The sequence below is a fragment of the Chenopodium album genome, chromosome 11 (assembly GCF_948465745.1).
Source record: "Chenopodium album chromosome 11, dcCheAlbu1.1, whole genome shotgun sequence".
Lineage (NCBI taxonomy): Eukaryota > Viridiplantae > Streptophyta > Magnoliopsida > Caryophyllales > Amaranthaceae > Chenopodium > Chenopodium album.
This window is the reverse complement of record NC_137844.1, coordinates 3,615,513-3,631,580: the sequence shown is the minus strand read 5'-3', so window position 1 is coordinate 3,631,580 and position 16,068 is coordinate 3,615,513. Positions and strand designations below refer to the sequence as shown.

The 16,068-nt window shown below is 35.9% G+C and overlaps 3 protein-coding genes and 1 non-coding gene across 4 annotated transcripts; 3 read left to right on the top strand and 1 right to left on the bottom strand.

Moving 5' to 3' along the window:
• The first annotated feature begins 111 nt into the window (after positions 1-111).
• Positions 112-4,686, top strand: LOC145568269 (uncharacterized). The gene is made up of 9 exons (XM_081627698.1): positions 112-535; positions 1,500-1,649; positions 2,413-2,627; positions 2,749-2,819; positions 2,932-3,094; positions 3,668-3,851; positions 3,983-4,141; positions 4,245-4,333; positions 4,408-4,686. The coding sequence occupies exons 1-9, from the start codon at positions 232-234 to the stop codon at positions 4,501-4,503; spliced, it is 1,431 nt and encodes a 476-aa protein (XP_081483824.1). The 5' UTR covers positions 112-231; the 3' UTR covers positions 4,504-4,686.
• A 772-nt stretch (positions 4,687-5,458) lies between these two features.
• Positions 5,459-6,231, top strand: LOC145568268 (uncharacterized). Its single transcript, XM_081627697.1, has one exon. It carries the CDS (start codon positions 5,512-5,514, stop codon positions 6,016-6,018), a length of 507 nt encoding a protein of 168 aa, XP_081483823.1. The 5' UTR covers positions 5,459-5,511; the 3' UTR covers positions 6,019-6,231.
• A 6,336-nt stretch (positions 6,232-12,567) lies between these two features.
• LOC145569797 (small nucleolar RNA snoR143) lies at positions 12,568-12,708 on the top strand. The gene has a single exon (XR_014096328.1). It is a non-coding gene; the product is annotated as a small nucleolar RNA snoR143 (small nucleolar RNA).
• A 28-nt stretch (positions 12,709-12,736) lies between these two features.
• LOC145568267 (thaumatin-like protein) lies at positions 12,737-14,043 on the bottom strand. Its single transcript, XM_081627696.1, has 2 exons — positions 13,749-14,043; positions 12,737-13,655 (listed from the first exon to the last, which is right to left on the bottom strand). The coding sequence occupies exons 1-2, from the start codon at positions 13,807-13,809 to the stop codon at positions 12,979-12,981; spliced, it is 738 nt and encodes a 245-aa protein (XP_081483822.1). The 5' UTR covers positions 13,810-14,043; the 3' UTR covers positions 12,737-12,978.
• Between the last annotated feature and the right edge of the window lie 2,025 nt (positions 14,044-16,068).

The window sequence follows — 16,068 nt, the reverse complement described above, 5'->3', positions numbered from 1 at the left end:
ATTGATATGTTTACTACTACTGTAATACGGAGTATCACGTAAATGTATTATTTAATGTATGGAGTACTAATAGTACATTAACAAGTAGTCAAGTATGTAAAGTTTTGTCTTATTTTAGTCTTTTGGTCGATTCTTTCAGTTATACCAAACGCAAGCCCTTCATCAACTAACCAACTCCATTAGCAAAGAAGAGGAGCTTCAAAATTTGCAGCAAGATAAACGAACCAGAAAATGGCGGGAATTTCAACACTTCACCTAAACCCTAACCCTAGCCTGAAATTCAAACACCAAATTCACACTTCATTGAATCAGAAAAACCAGCTATTCTCAATTTTGCCGTCGCCCAGAAAAATCAATTCCAGAAATGGGGGTAATTTAGGGATTGGAGTAGTGTGCGCAACCCATAGTTTCGACGTAGTGGTGGTTGGAGCTGGAATAATTGGGCTGAGCATTGCCAGAGACCTCCTTCTTCGGTCTAATCTCTCTGTCGCCGTCGTTGACGCCGCCGTTCCCTGCTCCGGTGCTACCGGTGCCGGTATATTTTTACTCTCCACTACTTTTATTTATTTATTTATTTCTTTGAGTTTGCAGAATTTTTAGTGATATATGTTATATTATCAATGTTGGATCAGCTAAATGCTTAATTTCTTGTTAGTTGATTTTGTTATGAATCTCGTGTCAAAATTAACATTTATGTTCAATCACCTTATCTATTTCTCCCTAATAAGTATTGGCAAAGTATAATTTACGCGCTTTTTAATGTTTGAGTGTAGCTGATGATAAAGTAAATTATTGGGATTATGTTTTAGTTTATGAGAGAGTGAAACAATGGTGCATACTTTTTGGGACAAAGAGAGTAGAGGCGAAGCGAGGTTCGGACCATGATGGGAGCCAACCAAAATATGAACCTAAAATAATAGTGAACTTACTAAATATTAAAATAGAGATATGCGTAATGATTGAATTTTATATATAATCAAGAGTTTGCATGCTTAGGCCTTTTAGTTGCCTCGCCATGGGAAAGAATGATTATAATGTATAAGTACATGATGTGTGCCCTGACTACTAGAGCTGTGCATTACCAAAACTTGATCAAACATTTGAGTTAGAATCTAATCCAAAAATCCAACATTTGAAAATTTGAGCCTGAACTCGAATAGTCAATCAGATTGAATTAGATAGCATCTAGGACTTAGTACAAATTGCTTCTATTCCTGCACTATTATAGAATTATTACCTAATAACTAGTGCCATAGACCATTATAACTGTTCTTTTCGTTCCCATAAGGCGTTTTGGAATTTCTATTTTGACTTTTTGAGTTTACTACACTTTTAGTCTTGTAGAGGATTCTTCCAAAGTTCCAAGCTCTATTGAAGCTCCTTTATCTTGTCATATCCTTTTGTCAAATTTTTAATATTGATAGACATGCCTAGAATTTAGGATTGAATGAATGATATCACAGATTCATCGTTGTAGCTTGATAATTGACCTGCTACAGGTCAGGGCTACTTATGGATGGTGCACAAAACTCCTGGTACTGAAGCATGGGATCTTGCTATGAGAAGCCGAAAATTGTGGGAGTTGTTGGCAGATAATGTTCAAGATCAAGGCTTTGATCCCTTGGAAACATTGGGCTGGAAAAAAACAGGTATTAAACATTTGTATGCTAATTACCCATTTTTACTGTAGTATAGTTGTATTTTTTTTAAAGATCTTTTAATGTTAATGTGCATGGGCAATGTAAAATCTTACTTCTTATAAGAATATTCAATACATAAAATGATGCTACCACTTGGTATCTTACTCAGATTACCTAATATCTTGCCAACATTGCTAATATGCATTTGTATAACCATTAAGTAGTTTTGTAAGCCGTATTTGAGCCCTTCACACTATCTAAAATTAAACAGTTAAGTACAAATTAGTTTCCCAAATAAAATTTTACCAGCTTGTGTTGTCTATGGGGTTGTTTGTGTGTGTGTATGTGTGTTGGGGAGGAAGGGGGGGGGGGGGGGGGTGTGATGGCGTTGGCAGTCTGAAGCATTATTATTCCTGAGCTCCAATTGGTACGTATACTGACATTTTTATTGAGCATGGTGTTTATCTGAATCATCACTACCCTAGGCAGCAGCTAACTTCTTATATATGCCCTCATTATGTTGTCATGGTTTTAGGTCTCTGTTAGTTTCAGAAGTAAATCTGTATGATGCCTGATCTCTCATACCTTGCCAAAAAGGGGCAGGTGTAAACTTTAAGTGTGGGTGTATCTCCCTTTTAAGTCATGGACTCCACTAAAGTGTAATCTAGATATTGCATAAAAAGGCCGTGACATCACGTGATATATTGATTATTGGTATTGCCTATTTGTGTATTACTTTGGATGAATGGTGCTGGTGTCTTTTTTATGTCAGGAAGCTTGTTAATTGGTAGAACAGAAGCAGAGTTAAATCAATTGAAGAGGCGTGTACAAGAGCTATCTAAGGCTGGGGTAAGGGCAGAGTACTTGTCGCACGATGATCTAGCTAATAGGGAACCCGAACTCGAAATTAACCAGCAAAGTGGTGCTGCCTTTCTGCCTGATGATTGCCAATTGGATGCTTATCGTACAATGACATTTATAGAAAAGGTTTGTGCAGTCATCTTAGATCCTGATGAGGATTTTGTTGGTTGTTGTTACTTCTTTTCTACAACCTATCACCAATGTATAGCTTGACTTAATTGGTTATGGTCCATTCCTTCATTATCAGGGTAACAGGCTCTTTAAGACCCTAGGCAGATATGCTGAGTTCTATCGTGATCCAGCTGTACATTTCATAAGGTCTTTTCCAAATTTCCAGTGTTTCTTCTTTCTTTCCAGAACTAGGAACAGCATATTGTGGTATGAAAATGAAAATTGAGATGTAATGACTTTATATTCTATATACATTCAGATCAAATGGAAAAGGAAAAATTGACGGTATCAAAACTCAAAAGAACACATTATATGGCCGAAAAGCAACTATAATAGCAGCTGGTTGTTGGACTGGATCTTTGATGGACAAGCTGCTTCAGGATTCACACATAGTATTACATGTTCCCATTAAGCCTCGGAAGGTGAGAATTGTTGTTAATTAGAAACAAGATTGGTAACAGGCTAGCAGCTAATACTTACTGATATCTCTGGAGCATGAATGTAACTTTAAGTGTTGATGCCAATTAGTTTTATTACGTATATATTTGGAATCTTGCATGTGTTTATCTGATGTGTAACAAATTGGCTTAGAAACCTATTGTTGGCTTGTTGCTTCTCAGTGGGTACTGGCCTATTCTGTAATGAACCAGCTATATGAAGAGCGAAGCTAGAGTTACTTATAAATCAGTAAAATGAAAGATAATTGCTATGACCAAGGGAAAATGAGGAGAGAGAAAGTAATCCAGAAATTGGAAGGTTTTCTTCGTTTTGTTTACCCGTTGGGAGAGTGAAACAAGCAAGTCAAAAACTTAGCCTATCTATCAGTTGTTCTGCTTCTAGAACTCTCAATCAAATTCCTCTTTTTGTTCTGGCCTCCTGTCCAGTTATGCTAGTACATAACATGTCCCTAAAGTTCATCTTGTTCATAAATGTTGAAATTATTTTCCATGCAAGATATGCTTCCTTTATTTATTTTTTCTAGAATTCGTTCACAGGGTTTTCTTTTGAACCTAGAGAACTTTGATAACCTTGATATTAGGCATGGTCTAATGGAAGCTGGTTATGTTGATCATCAAAAATCCGTCATATCTGAATCAGAGGGGGTTGATCTTGATAGTAACGAAGCCTTGTCTGTTTCAATGACTGTAACAAGAGATGCATGTGGGAATCTTCTTATTGGTAATTTTTTTGTTCTTGGGTTTATTTTACACTGCCTTTTCATGTTGTATATTCACTTTTTTCTTTTCATAATCTTCACAATAATGTGGCATGTTTTTATATTTCATCCTTCTGTTGCCCTATGACTTCAGGAAGCAGCCGACAATTTGCTGGATTTAACACTGAATTGGATACATTCATTGTTGATCGCATATGGGAACGTGCTCAACAATTTTTTCCCGCTTTGAAAGAATTCTCAGTCAAAAACTTGAGTGAACAATTGAATGTCAGAATTGGATTACGCCCTTACAGTAAGTCATCTTTAAGGATACCAAGATGAAATAATCCCATCTGAGATTGTAAATAATTCTTTTATGTCAAATTATTGTACTGATATGCTTGTTCCTTCTCCAGTGCCTGATGGCAAGCCAGTTATTGGCCCAGCACCCGGTATTCCCAATCTTTTCCTTGCAAGTGGACATGAAGGAGGAGGACTTAGCATGGTAATATTCTCCTTTGATCTCGCCTTAATACACTGATAGAAGTGTAACTCTTTTGAATGATTTTTGATTGTCAGGCTTTAGGAACAGCTGAAATGGTCACTGACATGGTATTGGATAATCCATTGCAACTTGATTGTAAGCCTTTTTCTGTTGAAGGTCGATGCTGCTGATCAACTAGTAGTTAAGTTCCATTCAACGCTGCATGTCTGCCTGGTATTGATTGTGTATTGAGGGTTTCTGCATAATTTAGAGAAATCAGGAGGGCTCTCATAAAATGCTACCTTGTTATCTTAAGTTATGGGGTTTGTAAGATACTTCGTATATGTATATATAGCTTTTTTTTGTTTGGGTTACATCTTTGTTTCATATTTTTTGCAGCTTTAAAATATTTTATATCTGATAAATAAATAATACCCCATAGTTACAAAAAATATGAAACAACGGTAGTAAATACAATACATTGACTTTATAATACCTTTGAAATCAAATTTCCTCGTTTTAAAATACCCTTTTTGCCCTTATAAAATATAGACTTAGGAAATAATTAAGATATTACCGCTACCGTGATAACGGCTAACGCTTTTCACAGTAACATAGTGTCTTTACAACCAAATAAACAATAAATAAATAACTTAAATAGAAGTCTAATAAAGCGATAACAGATAACCTTCGATATCGTCATGCTTGTAGTACTCATTGCTTTCACTTTATTCAGTCTCACTACTCGTCACAAGATGGGTCATCATAGGTTGATGCAAAGAAAAATCAAACACAAACTACAAAGTATGAATTAGTAAAGCTGAGTATATATGTATTTATAGAACTAATACACTAACATGATAATCCTTTTTTTTTTTTTTTTTTGACAATACTAACATGATAATCCTAACAATGAAATAAACTAGATTAGACTCGTGCGTTGCACGATTTTTAAAAATTAATTATTATGCATAAAAATTAGTTTTTATCATTTGTGTAAAAAAGAGTTACAATTATTTTCTGATTGGAAAATATATAATGTAGATTAAAAATAATAAACTTAAATGACGAATTTGCCCCTTTGAGATAAGTGGAATGTTAATCGAGCCAAAAAAAACTTGTATGTTCAACTTTTGTCACTCAAGGCAATTAATTTGTTCTCATTTTGAGTCTCACTTGACAAACCCCAACACAACACAATGGCGATCGCAAGTCTCCAGCGTCTCTCCACCCACCTTCACCGCACCACCGCCATTTCCTCCACTTTCTCTCTCCTCTCCAAATCCCTCCTTAACCGCACCACCACCACCTCCGCCGCCGCCGCCTCCACCGGCGGCACAAAGAAAGTCTCCGATCGAATCGTCAAGCTCTTCGCAATCGATTTAGACGGCCACAAGCGCGAAATCATCGGTCTCACCGGCCAAACCCTACTCAAAGCCCTAACTAATCACGATCTAATCGACCCTGCTTCTCATCGTCTTGAAGATATCGAAGCTTGTTCTGCTGAATGCGAGGTTCATATTGCTCAAGAATGGCTCCAGAAGATTCCTGCTGCTTCGTATGATGAACAGTATGTGCTCAAAAGGAATCAGCGAAACCGTGTTCTTAACAAGCATGCTAGGTTGGGTTGTCAGGTTGTTCTCTCGCAGGAGCATCAAGGTATGGTTGTTGCTCTTCCTGAGCCTAAGCCTTGGGATACTCCTTAAATTTTCCCAAATTTCATTAGGGTTTGTGGGGTTGGAAATGTAAGCATTTTAAGGGTTCCTTTTTGTTGTTACTTGATTTTGATAATAAGGATTTAATGCAATTGGGATGCGTTATTCTGGTTTCTTGTTGTTGCTATGATGACGACGATGGGGAATTGTTGTTGACAATGTGGAATTTTTTTTGCAAGTTCCGATTAATATTTGCTGAATTATGGTTATGCTGAATTATTGAGCTTTGAAATTTATTTATTTGCGATATTTTGTTTTAGATTATGTTTGCTGGAATTGCTATTGCTTAGAACTTATGCTATAATTATGGTGAATTGCTGAGTAGATTGGTTGTAGGAATCGGGTTCATAGTTGGAGCCCGTATAAGGGCTGTTTTCAGGGGAGATTGTATGCAACTGGCAGAAAATTTGTGAACTTGATTGTTTGAAGTGAAGAGGACTAAATTTCGTAATGCTGTCGTATTTTGTATAATTTTATCAAGTTTTGAGGATGGACTCGATTAGGTTATTTCCATTACCTAAAGCTTAGTATGAGATGTGTGGTGGTACACTCAATTTCTTAAGGGATAGCCATTACTACCTATTTTAATTTATTACTCTTTCCAACTCTATGGTAACAGTAGGTGTTACCCTCCTAAATCCTCAATTTGATACAAGGGATCCTTTTTAATAGTTATACCAAACAATTAATAATGGAAACAGTTAACATAACACTTTCTTATTTGTTTCCATTCCATTTTCTATCCTAAATTCATACCAAACATGCACTATGTGGAGTTTTGTGAGTTTGTTTGGGATAGAGGTTGCGTTGATTTAGGCTTCTTGAAGAAATTTTGGGTCTCTAAGAAATGTGATATGAACTGCTGGCATTTGAAGTTTTCTGTACTGAATGTTATTTACTATAATAGCTTTAGTAGAAATGAGAGCTACATCTTAATGAATTGGGAAAAGTATAATGTGAAATGTGGTTACGCACAATGATATTTAGTTACCATGGTGCCCATAAATAACTAATTTAAATCCAAGATGATATAAGTGCCTACATCTTAGAGGAAGGAAAAGCTGTAATAAGGAGTAAGTAATACGCTTTATGTTCTGAAGAAGTTTGGCATTGTGTCTTTTAAGTGTTAACATAGGTTGACCCTTTCCTTTAGTCTGTTTACACTTCAGTAGAGAATCCATTATAGGTCATCATTTAGTGAAATTGTCTTGGAAAAATGTTGATTGCTTCATAAGCTTGCAGAGGACTGGAGTGGACATTTGTGGTTAATATGAATTATGAAGTATTGTTTTGAAGCTGATCTTGAATAGCCTATGGTTTTTGCTAGACCAGGGAACTTGATGTGTTTCTTAAATAATTGGCAGAAATTACTGCTCATATCTTGAGGATTTAGAGGCTACTGTAAAATTTAGTTTGCATAGATCAACTATGCTGTGGGAAGTTTTGCTCTTTGCAAGGAAATACATATGCACAGTGATCTAGTTTGATACTTTGATTACATTTTTATGGAAGTTATGACATTTTTATCAGTTGGCCCTTTTTTGATGTCAAAAACATGGTTGTTTTTCTAACAATTGTTTGATGGAAATTTGTCTGGCTTTTGATGAGTAATCTGTTTTAGTCATCTTAATCTATGCAAGGGGAAATTTTAATGGGTCCCTCAGTCTCTCAGTGTCCTTGACCTTCCTATAGGACAGGAGGTTATCATGTGTGACTATTGTAGGGCAGAAATTTGAGCTGCCCGTGCTAGCCATTTCATTTTTTAAAGTGACAGACTGAACAAAGCAGCTTGTACTTGAAGCCTATGATGTGTTTCCCCAATTCCTTTCTGAAGCCCAAGGTGCTGCTAAGAAATGCACAGCAATGCATTTTTAATGAGGTGCACTAAAGTGCAGTAACTGCATTAAGTTAACCAGAGCCCTACTGTGTGCATGGCTACAACCTCATTTTATGAACAAAATATTTGAGTTTTAGAACTGGCCTTACTTCAATTAGGTGCCTACCTAACCCCTGTGCTTTCTGCTTAGGCTTTAGGACCCTGTCGCCCTAAATATACTGGTTGATAAGTTGAGTGATGCAGGACCAATACACATTAAACTATTTTGGCTTACCATTAAGGAGAGTTGTTGGAAGTTACAAATTAGCTTGAGTTGCTAAGGTGGCACGAGCATTAGGGATATCCTTGCAGCTTAGAAGTCTTATCTAATCTATTTCAAGTACTTTGGTCTTGTGCATAAGATGTAATGAGCTGTTATCTGTGCTACACAATTTGAATGTGTTCAATCCACCATGTTCCTTCTGCATCTGTCCTGTACAGTTCTTTGAAGGGCAGGAAAAGTTTGTTCAGTCATAGAAGAGTAAAAGATACATGAACTTAAGATGCTCATGAAGCCTTGCAGCAAGGGATAGACTGCCCTGATTGTTTTTACCGCTGGTTTGGTTGAAACCATGAAATTGAGAGAGGTTAGGAATGGATGATTTAAGGCTCTTCTGTTGCAGCTTCTGAAATTAAAGTATTGAAGTTTATCTTGCAGCCCTCAAAACCTTTTAGGCTTATATTTCCCTACAAAGCTATTGGAGTCTAAGTTTCTGTGACATGGATGGGCAATTAAGACAAGCATGCTTTTGAAAATTTTCCTCATTAACTACACTTTTATGGGAGTTATGACATTTTTATCAGTTGGCCCTTTTTTGATGTCAAAAACATGGTTGTTCTTCTAGCAATTGTTTGATAGTAATTTGTCTGGCTTTTGATGAGTAATCTGTGTTAGTCATCTTAATCTATGCAAGGGAAAATTCAATGGGTCTCTTAGTCTCTCAGAGTCCTTGACCTTCCTATAGGACAGGAGATTATCATATGTGACTATTGCTGAGAAGAAATCTGAGCTGCCCGTGCTAGCCATGTCACTTTTCAAAGTGACTCACTGAGTAAAGCAGCTTGTACTTGAAGCCTAAGATGCCAATTCCTTTCTGAATCCCAAGGTGTTGCTAAGAAATGCACGGCAATGCATTTTTGATGAAGCACACTAAGGCGCAGTAACTGCATTAAGTTCACCAAAGCCCTACTGTGTGCAAGTCTACAACCTCGTTTTATGAACAAAATATTTGATTTTAAGAATTGGCCTTACTTAAATTAGGTGCTTACCTCAACCCTGTTCTTTCTGCTTAGGCTCTAGGACCCTGTCGTCCAAGAAACACTGGTTGATAAAGTTGAGTGATGCAGGACCAATACAAGTTAAACTATTTTGGCTTACCATTAAGGAGAGTTGTTGGAGGTTATAGATTAGCTTGAGTTGCTAAGGTGGCACAGGCATTAGGGATATCCTTGAAACTTAGAAGTCTTGTCTAATCTATTTCAAGTACTCCGGTCTTGTGCATAAGATGTAATGAGCAGTTATTTGTGCCTTTACACAATTTGAATGTGTTCATTCCACCACGTTCTTTCTGCATTTGTCCTTGACCATTCTTTAACGGGCAGGAAAAGTTTGTTTAGTCATAGAAGAGTAAAAGATACATGAACTTAAGATGCTCAGGAAGCCTTGCAGCAAGGGATAGACTGCCCTGATTGTGCTTTTACAGCTTGTTTGGTTGAAATCGTGAAATTGAGAGAGTTTAGGAATGGATGATTTTTGGCTCTTCGATTGCAGCTTCTGATATAAAAGTATTGAAGTTTATCCTGCTACAGACCTTATAGGCTTATATTTCCCTGCAGAGCTATTGGAGTCTGAATTTCTGTGACATGAATGGGCAACAAAGACAAACATGATATTGAAAATTTTACTTATTAGCTGCAATTTCAGATGATTGAATTGATTATAGGCCCTTCTATTGCAGCTTCTGAAATAAGAGTATTGAAGATTATCCTGCTACAGCCCTTAAAACCTTTTAGGCTTTTATTTCCCTACAGTGCTGTTGGGCAGTTGGGGTCTGAATTTCTGTGACATGAATGGACAACTAAGACAAACATGCTATTGGAAATCTTCCTCATTAGCTGCAATTTCAGATGACTGATCAGGGTGCCAGCGGCCAAAACACCGCTTCATTGACTATCCCATTATCCTTTGTTCTCATTCAAATCATGCCACGGCAATAGGATAATACATGGTTTTAGCTTTTCCATCATTTCTCTGTTCTGAGGAGAATAATTAGCATGCGAGATTCATCGTGTAGGAAGTTGCATCTCCCATGCAATTTGATGTGAACTAAACAACCTGAGAATTCTCTTTTGATTGTCAATTGCATAATTATTTATTGTTGCATTGGTTGCTGTTATTGCCATGTTGGATCAAGTTCCACCCTTTTGGTTGTCCTATAACTGTAAATGATCTTGGCTTTGTGTTTCCCATGTACCCTTTTAATTATTGAGTTATTAGATTAGACATTTGACAATTACAAAGAAGCAAATTGAGCAATAAATCACGGTCTTTAAAAGGGTCGTCCCATTTTCTCTTTTAGAGACAGAGAGTACCATATAGTCTTTAATAGCCTAATAGGTGTATCACAATAACCATAAAGTATCTGTTTAGATTAGTTAGTATTTTCCCTAAGAGAAAGCTGTCCTAATCCAAGGTATATACTAGTTTAGGACATTTTCAAAAAAGAAACAATGGCAATACAGTTCTTTTGGTACAAAGTCTTCAAACAGGGAGATGATGACAAGTTTGAATCCGACTTATGTAACTGTAAAGAGTGTACTTTGTTTAGACTATGGCCTTGTTTGGCAATAAGCTTTTAGCCGGTAGTTGTTTGCATTAACCGTTTTGACAAGCAGATTGTAATTAGCTATTTGTGTAAAAGTGTTGTAAAAAACACGACTTTCATATAAACTTGGTTCCAGCTTGCTTGTGTTTTTTAACTTCTTACCTCCATTTTTTTTTCCTCCTTTTAGTTAAGGTACTTAATGAATTTGTAAACCATTTGATGAGATTTGACCCCATATTTTAGGTGTCATTTCACATGACTTAGACCTAGTACAACAACTTTTCATAATCGCATTGCGTTAACATTACCATATACCAAATCTATTCTCAAGATTATATAATATAGACCTGATGGTAAGTCTATTATGGTTGCAAACCAACTTTAAAACACCCTTGCAATAGTCATATAATTTATCCAAATGATCCAATTTTGTGTGTTAGACTTTAAATAGCCTATGGGAAACATATTTGGAGCTGAAATGGTTATGTATCGAGGTGTTTTGTGAGGTTTGCTAAGGACCTCAGTAAGCCTCCTTGGTGGTCAGAGCCATCTAACTCGTTCTTGTCTCATGACTTTGCGGCTTTGCTCCCCTTGTAATCATGTCCTATTATAATTTGTTAAGTCTTGCCTTGTCTTTTTGAAGATGCTCCTAAGACAAACCAAGGTGCTATCTCTATTACCATATAATGGTGTTTTTTCATAAACTTGTTTTATTTCAGCTCATGTTGGATAGGATTTGCCAAAACAAAATTTGTTTCAGACAATTTTGCCTTAGGTCCACTGATATAATCCCTCACATTGGCTTCGCTACATATTAAGTTATTAACAACGTTCATCCCATCTTCTGATTACCTCTATAAAAATCTAAGTAATTAAAATTATTCTAATAAACTAATTTAATCATTTAGCTAATTCAAATATGTTAGTAACAACTAACAAAAACACTTCACAAGACAAAAACCTATCTTACTTAACTCGAATTAATAACTTTAATACGTTGAGGTAAACATAACCCTATTTCATCATTAGGGTTAAAGCTAAAATAAAAACCTAAGTAGTATTTAAAAAAAATGAGCATGAGCATTTTTTGGGCAGTATTTGGGCCTGGCTTTTGAACCTCATACCTAAAATTAGGGTTGAAATATCTGATTATAAAATCTGAGCTTGCTCCCTATCCTAATCATTCGTGCTCAGCGTCAACCTTCAGTAGTCATCTTCTTCCCCTATTTTCTCTCTCCTTCCCCAAAATTTTCAGATCTTTTTATTTGTTTTATTTTGCCAATTTTGGTTACAAACTCAATTTCTTAAAGTTACAGAATCAAAAGCAAGGTAGCTTCTTGTTTGGATTTCGAAATTATTTTACAATCCAACCAATTTTTCCTGAATCGGAGCCTTGCAAAACCCTAGTTTATCAGTATCACTCGCCTGAATTTGATTCTCTCTGATCTTTCGGGCCCTTATATACTGAAACATTTCATCAATCTAATCTGTAAATTTTAGGGTTCTTCATTTTGTTTTTTGATCAGCAAACGCACTCTGTCCCATAACCATTTTCCATGTTTTGAGGCAATTTCTTCGTTTGCGATATTAATGGAGTTTTTATCAATTTCAACTTCCAATTTAGTCGCCCATTTGTTCTTCTTTCCGATGATCAAATTGGGCACATGGTTGGATTACATCTTTTTTATCTGACATTTATCATTTGTTTCTGGAATATTGCTTTGAAATCTGGAAATTTGTGTTCTTTGTAGTATGATTAATTAATTTAATTTTGCACCTTTGTTTAAATATTGGTACCCACTAATTAAATTCAATAATGGGTTCCTTTGATTTAAGGTGCATAAATAAAAAGCTGAATTTTATTGTTTTTGATGAAAACCAAATCAATAAAATGCAGCAGCGGCCAGACAACCGTAGAGATGGATCCACAGATGAGGTTGCTTATCATTGCTCCTTGTCTACTAATTCCTTCTCACATTTTTTTTCCCAGAAAATCTAAATTAAATTAATTTTCAAAGTTTGCGAAAGTATACAACCACGATAAAGCCTTAGTCCCAAAATGATTTGGGTTTGGCGAAGTTTGCAAAATTATAATTTTACTAAAATGATTGTGCTCGATTCTCATTACCCCAACTTTAGACGGACTTAATCTAACGAGGTGATGGACATTCTTACAGCTAAAGCTTCTTAAGATTACAGACTTACAAAGTAAAAAGATAATCTAAGTGACGACTAATTCTTGCTTAAGAGCTACTTTGGAGGACAGAATGTAACAACATATCTTGGTGCTCTGCATCTGTTAAGACTTGATGAATCGTCGAAAGCGTAGGTGTATGCCTTTGGACAAATGGCCTTGAACAGATTAGCAAAGACGGTAGGCTTGCAAGTTTTAGGATCCGAAAACTCGCCTGTACAGCAGTACTTAGCAGATTGCATAGCTAAGCAAGCACTCTTACAGCCTACCACTTTATTTCCCTTTTTAACTTCCAATGCTGATGGACAACAGACATTCAGATCAGCATCGCATTTAGCAACACCACATCCGACCCCTCCCCCTACCGGTTTCATTGACACTGGCAAGTTGAATCCATCAACGAGGCTGACATCGTAGTAATGTAGGGGAGAGACTGATGAACCGAATGTCATTTCAACCACCGTAGCTGGGGGGACTCCACTTGCTCCGCGGCAGTGAATTTGACTAGCACAGTCACCAGTCTCACACTGCCCTTTTCCTTCTGCATCAAAACTGCAACCTTGCCTGCCCCATAACCTTCCTGCCCATTTGTCAGGCAGGTCAAGAACAACTTCCTCGCCGCTGTTGAGTTTGAACCCACCATCTTTAGGATTTTGCTGACCCGGGTTTCCTAAGATTCCCGGCCACAACTCTTCATTACAGTTGTTCACTATTATCAACTGAACAGCTGCATCTGTAATCGAAAAAACAGTCAGTCTTTTTTTGTACTGTCAAAAACAAACATGTTAATGAAAGAACAAGAGGTAATATTTACAACAAAATATACCTGTAATAGAGATTAAAACTAACAGATAAATGAAACAAGAAGAAAGAAAAAGGTTTTTCATAGCTTAGCTTTGGAATTTGGTATGTTCAACACTAAGTTGAGGTAGTGATTGGGAAAATTTTACATAGAGTTCTGCTTCACTCCACTCACAAAATCTTCATATTTATGGGTGAAATAACTTGAGACAATCTTCCAGAATTGAATATATTTGTATCACTTCGATGTATTTTTAAATCCACTTTTCTTCCTTTATCTCTCCATCTTTTTTCTTTTCTAGTATAATATTGGTGCCTTATTCTTTGATGATCATTATTTGAAATTGCAAAAAAAAATCCATTTTGAGAAAATGGGAATTTATCCATTGCTTCCAAGACAAGGGGCTCACTATTTCATTTCTTAGTCATCTAAAGATTAGAGAAGAAAAAGGAAGTATACTCCCAACTTTAATAGAATTAGTAAAATAATCACGACTTTTGTTTAACTCTAGATAATTATCTCATTATTAGTCTTTTTTCGGTTCAATTAATACTTCCTTTGTTTTAGTAATCAAGTAACTTTTATTTTTAATTTTACTTTCGACAATGCAAAAGTTCACCTTCAAATCTTTGAGTCTTGATGAACAATTATTATAACCTATTTATATTTAGAAAATTTACATTGATATAAATTTTATTCGTATTTGTTTTAATTAATGACAATGTAAGTTCAAAAAAAAAAAAAAATAAATAAATAAATAAATAAAATAAAGTTTTTGTTAATAAGGCTAAAGGCATAACGTATATGGTGAGCGATTACATAAAATATTGAACGCTTCTATAAGCAAATTAAGGGTGTGATTGCATGATGTACACGGTAAACACAATTGATCTCGAAAAATATTTGTTTTCTCAAAAATTATTTGTAATTTCTATACTCCTGTGTCCAGTTTACTTAGGTATATGCCTAGATATATAAAGTGACATATGATGTCTCGAATTCTCCACATCCATTTTGTCTGCCCACATGCACAAAGGAATTTAATGGTTGCTTCTTCCATGGGTTATACTTATAAACTAATCACCAAGTACTGCAAAGTCTATAGATTCGAAAGAACCATGCTATTATCTAGTGGAAGCCGAAAGTTGAACTAATTATCTTACTACGTATTTTTAACCTGGTTAAAGTACAAGGTTAGAGCAAAGTATTTGTTACGGTCCTGGAGTACTATAATCACTCGGTTTTTTTTTTTTTTTTTTTCCAATGTATCCGTGTATTAATACACGAACCCGTCCAATAAATACACAGTTGCTCAATACATTTAATGACAATAAAGTTATAGAAATGGTATAAAAAATAAGATTTAGGGTCTGTACTGTCAGCTTAATTTCAGTTCAGTTCAGTTCCTAATTTCCTTTTCTCTTAAACAATTCAATTCGGCTCTATTCAGTTTAATTCGGTTCAATTCAGTTCAGCCCAACAGTTCAGTTTAGTTGTTTTCAGTAAATCGAAACAGGCCCTTAGTAGACTAATTATCACACCGTATGAAGTATATTATAAAAATAACCAAATAATTATAATGACTCAATATTTTTTTAGAAAGTTTAGTTTAGTTTTTATTTTTTATTTTTTCTAAAAAAAGATGTCACCATTTAGATAAAATTCTTTTTTCTAATAAGAATATTTTTTTAAAAAAACAAGTATTATTGGAGGGAAAATTTTTAATGTTAACGTCATCAAATGTCCTTCTTGATTTCGCCTTTATATATTATGTTATGTAATGTAACTAGGTAATTCTCGAATCCCCCGATTGTCGTCCTACAGTAGGGACATCGGCCCCCAAGGGCACGTGTCAACTAAGCTCGCGTGGTGAATGCTCCGTAAGAGTCGCCTTGAAATACAATTCCTAACGAGCGGTGGGTTAAATCTTTTGCAGATAACTTAAATACGCGACGGGGTATTGTAAGTGACAGAGTGATTTTGTTGTCACGATCCACTAAGATTCAGCCCTATGTCGCTTCGATCCCCCCCCCCCAAACCCTATTCCCTAAAAATATCTGTATTTTGGAAAACGAGGTTAGCGATGCATCTTATATGCTAAAAAATACTAAGTACAGGATTAAGACAAGTCACAAAGCCTCTAAGTGCTGGGGTGTCAAATGGTGCAAGGGGGTGTGTGGCATGTGCACCCAAGGACAAGGCATACTTGGTTCTGGGCACTATTTACGACTTCTAAGACCCTTGAGACACGATGATTAAGGATGAATGATATGGTTCCGGACACTATTTATGACTCTCAAAGGTCCTTTGAAACCCATGGAATTACCTAAATGCATAATCTCGT

Bases quoted from the DNA above. Each gene is read 5' to 3' on its own strand.
- LOC145568269 (XM_081627698.1), top strand. From the start codon at position 232: ATGGCGGGAATTTCAACACTTCACCTAAACCCTAACCCTAGCCTGAAA. The intron at 1,650-2,412 runs GTATTAAACATT...TTTTTATGTCAG, and splicing joins ATTGGGCTGGAAAAAAACAG to GAAGCTTGTTAATTGGTAGA. The intron at 4,334-4,407 runs GTAATATTCTCC...TTTGATTGTCAG, and splicing joins AAGGAGGAGGACTTAGCATG to GCTTTAGGAACAGCTGAAAT.
- LOC145568268 (XM_081627697.1), top strand. From the start codon at position 5,512: ATGGCGATCGCAAGTCTCCAGCGTCTCTCCACCCACCTTCACCGCACC.
- LOC145568267 (XM_081627696.1), bottom strand. From the start codon at position 13,809: ATGAAAAACCTTTTTCTTTCTTCTTGTTTCATTTATCTGTTAGTTTTA. The intron at 13,656-13,748 runs GTATATTTTGTT...TTTCGATTACAG, and splicing joins AGTTTTAATCTCTATTACAG to ATGCAGCTGTTCAGTTGATA.